We start from the raw sequence: 10,072 nt of genomic DNA on the forward strand, positions 1-10,072 counted from the left end.
GATGGGGCAACATACTCGATATACGACACAGTGATCTCCTCGCCGATGTTGATGCGGCGGACGGCGTGGACGTGCTGGGTCAGGGTGTGGGGGTCGTAGTAGTAGTCGGCGTTGGGCCTGCAGTCGTGGTTCATGCGAGAGATCTCGGGGAAGATGGCGCAAAAGGCGTCGCCCTCGCTGTCGTGGTCGTCGATGTCGAACGCGTTGGTGGACATGAGGCGGCTGACCTTTGTCTGGTGCGTCATCTCCATCTCGACGTGGGTGGACAGGTTCATGACGGCGGCGCGGTGGCGCGGCGGTAGCCCGTCGACGGCGTCGGTCTGCAGCATGCGCACCTGGTCGACCGTCAGAGCGTCAAAGGCGCCGTAGTCGACCATGGTGGAGGCCGTGTTGCTCATGATGCGGTCCCCGCGCTCGATGGTCCTGAGCGCCACCAGGCCGATGCCCTTGCCGGGCACCTTGACCGCCTTGTAGGAATGTTCATAGTCTGGGTCCAGGTCCTTGTTCATATACCTGGTGAGTTCCGGGTTCGTAAAGGGCTCGATGTTGCTGAAGTACTCGGCCCGGTCCGGCCTCGTCACGACCGAGACTCCCCTGTCGCCGGCAAAGGTCTTGCTCGTGTAGACGCAGTACTTCCTCTTGTCGCTCTCGAAGCAAGGGCCAATGTCGGTCCATGGCGAGCTGGCGTTCTGGTTGGCAAACGGCGAAGCTGAGTGTTCCTTGCTCCCCGTGCATATGGGATCCGCCAGCTCTGGGAAGGTGTTCTGTGATAGGAGCGATGATGAGCGGCAGGAGTCGGCAGGTGTGATGTGGTTGTACACAGTGTCGTGGGCCAGTGCTGCGGCCGCGCACAGGCTGATGACGCTGGCGGTCCTCATGATGGCGTGGGGGTATATGAGAGTATGAGAGTATGAGAGTATGAGAGTATGAGAGTAGTAAGCCGGTTAGAAGTAGATGATAAGACTGGAAGTGGTGATCTACAGCACAATAAGGGAAGATATCATTATAGTGGACATGAGGCAAGAAGAAAAAAAGGAACGGGTGCCCGGGTCCGACGGCGAGGTTATATGTCATTCTGCCGGTGCAGCCATCTGGATCTTGCGGCAAGACCGCCTTCTCAGGGACACGCGTGTCTTGGGAATTCGTTCCGAGCTCCAGCAGGTGGCTGCGACGAGCCAAGGCTCAGGGGTGGGCAGGCGGCGCTGGAGCGGCGGCAGAATGCCCCGGCGGCGACTGGGATTGCACGGGGATGGAGGGTTGCGTACTTGCAGGGCACCGGGGGTGCAGGGGGAGGGAGGTGTGCGGATCAGTCTTGAACCGACCACTAGGTTGCACAGCCGCGGCGCGTACACAGCACCCCAAAGCACCACCAATAAGCAGCACTGCCTGGAGAGCGGTTGTCGTCAGCAGCCAACAGAGCCGCGCCACAGCCCGCGGTGATCTATTTCTGGGTGAGGGGAGCAAGGCCTTGCAAATATTGAATTGAGAGCGGGAGAGATGTAGGGGGAGCACGACACAAAAGAAGTCGAGTCAACAACTGCCACCTGCCCGTTGAATCAGACGGCACCACAACGTCAATCACAGGCCTCACGTTGAGTGATGATATAAGGGACCCTGTCTCTATCTACTATGTATAGTATATCTACTGTGTACAGCACCACATAGAAAGGTCCCTTACCCGTCGGTAGCCATCGCGGAAACATGCTAGTTCTTCTTTCCCAGCAAGCTCGTGGATCCGATTTGTTTCGTTCCTATCTCTGATGCCCCACCTGCAGAGGCAGGGGGCTGTCACAGGTTATCGTGTCTTTGCTGGTGCATTGGATGCGTAAACAGGTAAACAGTCCGAATCCAGCTCACCCAGAGGGTAGCACGCAGGGTGAAACGCGATAGGAAGGCCCTGAAAAGCTAGGTAGCACACTGGCTGATGCGTCAGGCCGAGTCAAGCGCCGTTGAATGGACGGACGGGTCGTTTTTCTTGGGGATGAAAGGCAGCGGGGAGCAAGAGCTTGTTCCTGGGAGCACCACTCTGTGAAACATCAGAGGAACCCAGTCTTGGCCCCCCCAAGCCCACGTCTAAAACGTTAGCGTCGGTCGTCGGTCCTTGGCGGGGCGCTCCCCACTTCCAATAGCGGGGGCCCGGGCGGAAGAAGATATAGATTAGCCAGAACAAATTGCCCCAGCTTCGCTTCAAATCGCTACCAGTTTCCAAACGCACGGGTCCTCTCCGACGCACGTCGGGGGGCGGGCGACGCCGCCGCCAGGAGACTGCAACTGTCGTTCGTCACGAAACGAGGTTTGTTCGCCTGTCTGACACCTGACTGTGCTGGTGTCAATAAACGCCAGACTGCGGCCAAGAAGACGGGCCGGCAGGCCAAGAGATGCCACGCCGCAATTGCAAAGTGGTAGACACCTTCTCGTAGGCACCTTCCAGGAACAAGGATTTAATAGCGGCAACCCAATCGCGTCAGATCACTACACCCAACCCAATCTGGAAGATCCAAGATACCCCCGGCTGTAACAGGGGCAGCCGCGTCAGCACGCGCTCGCATGCCGAACGGATCCCTATCTACCAGCTCATATCTGGGGGGAACACCGTGCCCCATCATTCCTCGCGTACCTCGGCGCCGTGGCCATCTCGTCAATCTCCCTCGAATGCTTGGTGGTGTCGCGGTGAGTATTCTGGCAATGCATTGTTGAGTCTACCTTCACAGTATTCCAGCCAGAGACTTCTTCTATCCCCCATTCTTTTGCGCCCGGAGCCAGCTGGTGAATGAATCCCGAGGGCACCCAGCCTAGAGCCCCATCTCCCAAAAAGCATCATGGTCCCGTCGTGGTCCCGTCGTGGCCGTTTTGTGTCGTGTTTGCTGTCCTCCTCTGAGCTGTCGCCGTGCCCTGTCTTGTTAGTCACTGTGAGGCATCCAACATGTCGGAATCACGGCCTCTGCTACTTCACTTTACGAACTCGTGCTATATAAACGGAATCATTTTTTTCCATAGTTGCCTAAAATGTCCTGTCCGTCTTTTTTTCCATTTTTTGCCATATAGCTACACCCCCTCCCTGAAGCCGTGATATCTGACCGACATCCCGCATGCCCGCTTCTTATCTCTGCGGCGAGAGATACCAACCCCAAAACTCAAGTCACCCCGAACCCGACGCCCGGGGTGTCGCTAGCCCGCCAGGGGCCGACGACCCTGCCATGCAGTCCTTCCCCCCGGACCCCATCGACCCGGAACATGTCCCCGCCCGGGTCTTCCTCTGCTACATCCACCTCGGCGTAAAGGTGCGCGGCTTCGAGGCCGTCGAGGCCCGCGTCGGCGACGCCATGCGGCCGCGCGCGCGGGGCGGCCTGGTCGACACCGAGGCCGAGCACTCGCTCCTTGCCTACTTCCTCGACTCCATGCTCGACGCCCTCTGCCGCCTGAGCCCGGAGCGCGAGTGGGCCGCGGGCTACGAGGACGTGCTGGGCCGCCTGTCGCGCGCCGGCGCCGGCGGTAGAGGCGGAGGCGGAGGCGACACGGTCCACCGGGTCTGCAAGCGCCTCTACGCCATGCTCATGGGCTTCGGCATCCTCCCCACCCTCCCCGGCGCCCTGCCGACCTTGCCGGCCCTGTCCGAGTGGCAGGTCAAGCACCTGGCGTGCGGCCACGGCCTCGGCGGCGGCGGCGGCCCCGGCTCCGCCTCGTCCTGCTGCGGCAGCGACGCGTCCATGGGCAGCAGCCGCGTCGAGAGCGACTACGGCTCCGGTTGCGATTCCGGCCCTGGGTCCTCCTCCTCCTCCGCAGCGGCGGCGGCGGCCGCCGCCGTACCTTGGGAAAAGCAACAGCAGCAGCAGCAACAACAGCAGCAGCAACAACAGCAGCAGCAACAACAGCAGCAGCAACAACAACAACAACAACAACAACAACAACAACAACAACAACAACACAACCCGAGGCCAGACACCCCCGCCATCTCGTGCCTGGGCCCGCCGCCCGGGAGCAACTACTCCGACACCATGATAGGCCCTGCCGCCCCTCCCCCGCCATCGGAGCCCCAGCTCTGCCGCGGCTGCAGCGACCCCTCCCAGAACCGCGGCATGCTGCGGGATCCCACCTCCTTCTCCTCCTCCTCGGGCGGCGGCGGCGGCGGCGGCGGCTACTCTTACGCCGGCATCGACGGCTTCCCGCCGTACCACAGTCATCACCACCCCCCGCAGATGTACGATGGACTCCCACCGCCGCTGCTGCCTCTGCCTCCTCCGGCCTCCCCGCCCGCCGCCGCCGCCGCCACGGGTCCGCTGGGCTTGTACCGCGGCACCGCCTGCTCCTCCCCTGCGCCGCGCCGCCACGCCCGCCACCGCAGCCTCTTCCCGCCCGTCGACGCCGGCCCCTACGCCGTGCCGCGGGCCGCCGTCCCGCACGGTCCGACGTGGGGATAGGCCCCGGGCACACGTCTCTTTGCTGTTCGTGGAGGCTTGGGATGGCGAAGGGGGAGATGGAGATTGTTGAGCCTGGAAAAACCCCCAGCATGGGGTGGGTTTGAGGTTGTTGACTCTTGGATTTTTTTTGTTCGGCTTGGCGTCGTTTTTTTTTTTTTATTCTCTTTCTCCCTCCCCCGGCAGTCTCTGTTCATAGCCAAAGCTGGAACATGGATGTCTCCGACGCATGCGTGGTTTTCTTTGCGACTTACTCTAGATAGGTGGGAGGTGATAGGCAGGTACTCGTTGCTGTGAATTGGGTAACAATATTGGCAAAGGCCCGCGTGTTTTTTTTTTTTCGTTCTTTTTCACCCGGTTTCTTCGACTTGAGCAAGCATCTCCCACCACGTCGTGTTACATTACTTTACTTTACAAACATCATTCGTTCGGCAAAGCGTCTTGGTTAGCTTGGACATCATGCGTTGGGTTCTCCCTTTGAGCGCCTGCTATTCGAGCATTTTTAGCCATGCTCAGATCTGACAGCAAGCCCACGCAGACATGTAACGATCGTTCTGTATTTTCTAATAGAATTTCGTAAGGGGTCATAAAGCCAAAAGCCAGATGCAAATAGCGAACGTGATGTACAACAAGGGCCCATGACCCCCCCTTGCTCAGCAAACATGTGGGCGCAATCAAAGCCGGCGCCTACAGCAAGAGTCTATCATCAGAGCCCGTGCTAGAGTTCACGGGGAAGAAATGACAGAAAGCCCTGCCCAGTAGAACGTGAAGAAGGAGAAGGAGAAGAAGAAGAAGAATGGCTGTGGCGTCCTCGGCCGAAAGGTCGGGGGTTTCATGACAGCCGCAAAAAGAAAATACGATTCTCCTGGCATACATGTGCAGGACAAAAAAGCGGCTGACAGCCACTCGGGTTCCCGAATGCAGATGATCCGGGGTGCCAAGGCAGAATCTTTGTAAGAATGGATGGAAGTTTGACATGCCGCAGCTGTCTCGGGCGAAGGGAGCGCGCGTAACAGCCGGGGGGGTTTAGCTTAAGCTCCACACGCTGTTGTTTATCGTCAGCCCTGTGCGACCTTTTGCGTCTGCCCGCCGCCGCTTTTGACCGATGTCAGGGAGGGAAGGTAGGAGGTGTTGCACAAAAGGGGGGTGCTTGTACAGAGGGTGTGGGGCGGAGAGGAGAGTGATGATGAGAGATAGGCGAGGAGGCGTATATCCCGAGGAGATCTTGGATACTTACTGACGTCGCGGCCCTGGCTGTCGTTCTTGTCCTCCTCATCGGGGCACGAGTAGTTCGTGGGGCGGCCGAGGGCTCCCTCAGGCGCGGCCTGGGAGAAGGTGGAGGCGGGGTACTGGCGGACGGCAGGCATTTCTGGTTGCGAGAGGAGGGGTGTTAGGATGTGATATTGATTACTCTTGCTGCTGCCGAGACTTGGAGGTAAGCAGAGAACGATAGGGTTCCAACTCACTGGATATGGCTGCTTCAAGGGGTCGAATGGTCAAGTTGGGCTTTGCGGTCGAGAGGTAGCTTGAAGGACCGCTGTTAGACAACGCTCTTGATAACACTTCAATGGTCTCTTGCAAAACCGAGAAGGACATACCGATATGTGAAGTATTGCTTTCAGTTTGCGGTAGAGTATTCGGCAGGAGGAGATGGACGCTCTGGAGGGTGATGATTCTCTAACCGCCGAGACTGCCAGGACTTGGCTGGCGGTCACCTCTTCTTATAGACAGCATCCCTCGAGGGAGATCGGGCGCAGAGATGCTGGTAGGACGGCCCTGTCGAGTGATCCCGAGGAGGGCTTACGCCCAGCGCTTGCAGAATAGCATCGTCGTCGTCATCGCCTGGGGGGAGGGCGCCCTCGGCTAGAGTTTCCAAGGTCGAGGAGGGAGGGGTGGGGTGGGCGGAAGCGAGAAGAAGATGATAAGAAAAAAGAAGAAGAAAAGAGGAGGAAGGCGAGAACAGTGACATGGCCGCAATCTAGGTTGGCGAGAGGCAGCTCGCATCTCGCCTTTGCCCGCTCAGACCGCCCGGCCGCCCGGCCGAGTCACACGCCACAGAGCGACCGAGGGTAGGTAGTTAGGTACAAAGCAAAAGGGGAAGAAAAAAAAAAACAAAGATCGCCGTACCCCGTCGTACCTCGTCCCGAAGGAAGGGGAAAGATGGGCACGCGGAAGCCGACGCCCCCTCCCTTATGCCGTGTAAAGACGTGTGTGTGCTCTTTGACACTTGCGCACTCGACGGCCAACCACGACCTCCCGAGACCCGGCAGATCCAACGCTGTTCGCGTGGCTGGTGGTATGTCGGGCCCGATTGCGCAGTTGACATTGCACCACGGGGAGCACAGGACAGGAGGGTAGGGGTGAGGGAACGAACCGACCCAGGGGAGGCGAATCTGATTGGCTGCCCATCACCGTCCTCGCAACTCGAATCCAGTTCGAGGCTAAATTTCGCCCGCCCCTCCCCTTTTTTTTTTTTTTTTGGCGTCCGACAACAACAACAAGTGGTGACCGCTCCGGCGGCGCCAGGTCACGAGCTAAGCCGTACGGCCGGAGGGACAGAATTGGTGTGCGACGCGGGCAGATTCCGCGTCAGAAGGCATGGCCACGGCGCGTCTTTCCTGTGGGCTAATGCCGGGATGATGCTCGGCGCCGGAGATCAGCAAGGGAGTGGGAGCACGACGGCGTGAGGGCCGAGGCAGAGGGAAAAGGAAATAGGGCCGGGGCGGGAAATTAGGTCCAGAAAGGGACAGGCACCGAGGGCGAGGTCCCTCAGGGGGGCAAGGGAAGCGAGGGAGTCACGACCGGCCCTCAAGGCAAGGCACAAGACAGCGCCAACGCCGGGTGAGCTGGGCGAGGGCCGCTGCGGCGCGCTGCCTTGTCTCCCCTCACCTTCTAGCATGCCCGACTGGCGAGAAAGGTGCTTCTATCGGTGCGCCCGAAGCAACCTGGCGATAATGTAAGCTGCTGGCGTACTGTCTCAGATTTGGCAGAGCCATTGGTCATGACTGCCAGCTGCTGCGGGTCCCATGTGAGATAAACCAAAGCAGCAATGGCGCAACTCGTCTTTCCTGCCTCGCCCAATGGCCAGGCGGCTTTCCATCGCACAAGGAGTTCGATATCTGCCGCAGCAGGCGAGTCGACTGCCGGTCGGAATGTGCGGTTCACCAACGGAGGAGAAGAGAGAGGGAGGGAGGAGAGGGGTCAGGGGAGCAAATCATCATGATGCAAAGCCGCCGAGAGAGAGAGAGACGGCGCCCATCCTCCCCCCGGCACTGACGAGGTCCCGACGCAAGGCGAGACTGACAAGGCGTCTGAGACATGGGCATCAAGAATACATTGCTCGCGAAACCCAGCGCAGCGGCCCGTCTGACACTTGTGACGTCGGCTGGCAGCCTGAGGGGCACCTAGGGAGGGGGGGTGTGGAAGGGGTTTTTTTTTCCTTCCCTTCTATCAAAGGCTAGGTGCATGAGGGACAAGGCGTGGAGAGCATCATGTGACGGGTCAGAAGGACTAAAACAAAAAAAAAAAAAAAAAAGGATCAAAGTCAATGTTACGCGCCCGCGGTATATCTCGGGCATGGCCTGGTTCCGAGGGGCGGCCGGGCAATGACACACGCGGAAGACGGCGCCCGCCAAGCGAAGGATCAAAGACATGACCGCGCACGTGGTCGCCTCGGACCTCGACGACACACAGCGATGGCGGGGCTGGCAGGCAAGCAAAGAAGACAGACACAGACAGACGGGGCACCGCCGCCCGGTTTGGGGTTGATTAGGGGCCAGCAGGGGAAGAGGATGTGCCCTTTCCCTCTTCTCGCTGCCGTGTCGGTGAACAGCGAGCGCCAAAGTCGTACCGTGGCCAGCCAGAGGCGGGCATCTCCGGAGTACCCATCTCTGGGTCTTGTGTGCACATGCACAGAGGCGGCGCTCGGGGGGAACCTCCAGCTTCCAAGGAGGCACAGGCCGTTGAAGACATGGATGTGGGGGGACGAGGGGAGAGAGAGACGCATGTAGGAAAGCCACAACGTCGTGGTAAGAGACCAAGTACCGGACCAAAAAGCCCTGGCTGCCAATCGTCTGCACCGAGTGAAGGGGAATTTCCAGAATGGTTTCGTCTGGCACGCAATATGACCGGCCATCCCAAGGTAGCTTGATTTTGTCAATCTGCTGGACGGCCGGTTGATTTTATGGTGCGGAAAAGTGTAAGGAGGAGAGGAAGAAAGGAAGAAATCGCCCAGCTCGTCCCTTGCAGAGACTTTTGAGGGGGCACCCCCAAAGAGTTGGATGCCCCACAGTTCCACTTGTGCACGTGACGCAGCAACCGACCTCTAGTCTTTTCCTGGATCTCGTTTGCGGGTCAAAAAGGCAGAAAGAAAATTTTCTCCCACTGTTCTTTCTATCCTCGTCCTTCGTTCCTCACCCAGCACAACCTTCTCTCAACCAAACCGTCCCTTATCTTTCTTTGTTTCCTTCCATGCTACAACCTGCCCTGCATCATGCGGGGGGAGACGCCAGCAGCGTCAGGAGCAAATGCGATGACCTGAGGGAGAGAAAGCTCAGGCACGACACGACACGACTGACCGACTGTCTTGTCGGTCTGTCTGTCCCCTGGCCAAGGTAGGACGGCGGCTGCTGAGAAGAGAGACAGCAGCAACGCGCTGGGACAATTGGGCCCGGTACGGCGAAACCGTTCGATTTCTCTCCCCCTGGATGCCGTGCTCTCTCCCAGTCGACCAACAGGGCCGCCTCCTTCGGCTTTCCCTCTACTCGGATTCGCAGCTCCTGGCGCTCGCTCTCCACGGCGGCCCGCGCGCACTGCATCCTCGTCGCGTTTTTTTTTCTTTGTTTGTGTCTCTGTGCGCGCTCAATGTCGTGGCATCGGCTGCCAGGGCAGTTGATCTCTCTCTCCCTCTCTCTTTGCTTTTTTTTTTTCCTTTTCCTACCCTCGCCCCATCCCCTCGCTTATTGCTTGTCTTGCCTGCTCACTTCTGATCTTGGTCTTCGGACATGTGCATGATCGAACCCACAAATTTGCCTACCTCTGTGCCATCATCCATGCGCAAGAAGGTCAACTTATTATATCGTTCGTGTGGAAGAAAAACACAAGGGCCTAGACAGCCCGTCCTATCCACCCTGCTGGCGTAGAACAAGTGCGACAGCAGGACTAAAACGGACAAACATCTCGTGCCATTATGCGTCAATGCCATTATATCGTCTGTATATACAAAAAATACATGGGATGTGTCATCATCACATCTTTATCGCTTGCAAAGTGAACAATATGCAAATCCGCCGCCCCGTTAAATGCCTGAACCCGCAAATGCATACCGTCCATCCACCTGGAAGGGTCTTCTTCCCTCTCAGGGATCGAGCAGGTGCTGGATGTTATTGAAGGAGAGAATAAACTTGGCCATGAGGCGCCCCGAGTAGATGTTGGACACGTCCATGGGGTAGGGGTGGCTGGCGCCGTCATTGTCGAGCTCGGAGCCCTGCGCGGTCAAAAAGTCCAGCTCGCTCGCTGTGGGGAGAACAAGCGCCGTACACGTTAGCAAAAGGGATTGAGTCGAACAGAGAGAGAGAGAGAGAGAGAGAGAGAGAGAGAGAGAGAGAGAGAGAGAGAGAGAGAGAGAGAGAGAGAGAGAGAGAGAGAGAGAGAGAGAG

General features: G+C 58.6%; 5 protein-coding genes across 5 annotated transcripts in view; 2 read left to right on the plus strand and 3 right to left on the minus strand.

The window, feature by feature from the left end:
• Positions 1-1,152, minus strand: part of GGTG_01946 (hypothetical protein) — a 2,382-nt gene extending 1,230 nt beyond the window's left edge. The window contains exon 1 of the mRNA XM_009219717.1: positions 16-1,152. Within this exon, the coding sequence (XP_009217981.1) occupies positions 16-878 (863 nt within the window). The 5' untranslated portion in view covers positions 879-1,152. The remainder of the gene's footprint in view (positions 1-15) is intronic.
• A 2,045-nt stretch (positions 1,153-3,197) lies between these two features.
• Positions 3,198-4,418, plus strand: GGTG_01947 (hypothetical protein; the record flags this gene model as incomplete). The annotated part of the gene is made up of 1 exon (XM_009219718.1): positions 3,198-4,418. One exon carries the CDS (start codon positions 3,198-3,200, stop codon positions 4,416-4,418), a length of 1,221 nt encoding a protein of 406 aa, XP_009217982.1.
• Positions 4,419-5,446: 1,028 nt separating this feature from the next.
• GGTG_01948 (hypothetical protein) lies at positions 5,447-6,037 on the minus strand (the record flags this gene model as incomplete). Its single annotated transcript, XM_009219719.1, has 3 exons — positions 5,882-6,037; positions 5,653-5,784; positions 5,447-5,460 (listed from the first exon to the last, which is right to left on the minus strand). Exons 1-3 carry the CDS (start codon positions 6,009-6,011, stop codon positions 5,447-5,449), a joined length of 276 nt encoding a protein of 91 aa, XP_009217983.1. The 5' UTR covers positions 6,012-6,037.
• A 538-nt stretch (positions 6,038-6,575) lies between these two features.
• GGTG_01949 (hypothetical protein) lies at positions 6,576-7,102 on the plus strand (the record flags this gene model as incomplete). Its single annotated transcript, XM_009219720.1, has 2 exons — positions 6,576-6,711; positions 6,918-7,102. The coding sequence occupies 2 exons, from the start codon at positions 6,576-6,578 to the stop codon at positions 7,100-7,102; spliced, it is 321 nt and encodes a 106-aa protein (XP_009217984.1).
• Positions 7,103-9,581: 2,479 nt separating this feature from the next.
• GGTG_01950 (hypothetical protein) overlaps positions 9,582-10,072 on the minus strand; it is a 3,914-nt gene continuing 3,423 nt past the window's right edge. The window contains exon 4 of the mRNA XM_009219721.1: positions 9,582-9,929. Coding sequence (XP_009217985.1) covers positions 9,772-9,929 — 158 coding nt within the window. The 3' untranslated portion in view covers positions 9,582-9,771. The remainder of the gene's footprint in view (positions 9,930-10,072) is intronic.

Source organism: Gaeumannomyces tritici (assembly GCF_000145635.1).
Source record: "Gaeumannomyces tritici R3-111a-1 unplaced genomic scaffold supercont2.1, whole genome shotgun sequence".
NCBI classification, from domain to species: Eukaryota; Fungi; Ascomycota; class Sordariomycetes; order Magnaporthales; family Magnaporthaceae; genus Gaeumannomyces; species Gaeumannomyces tritici.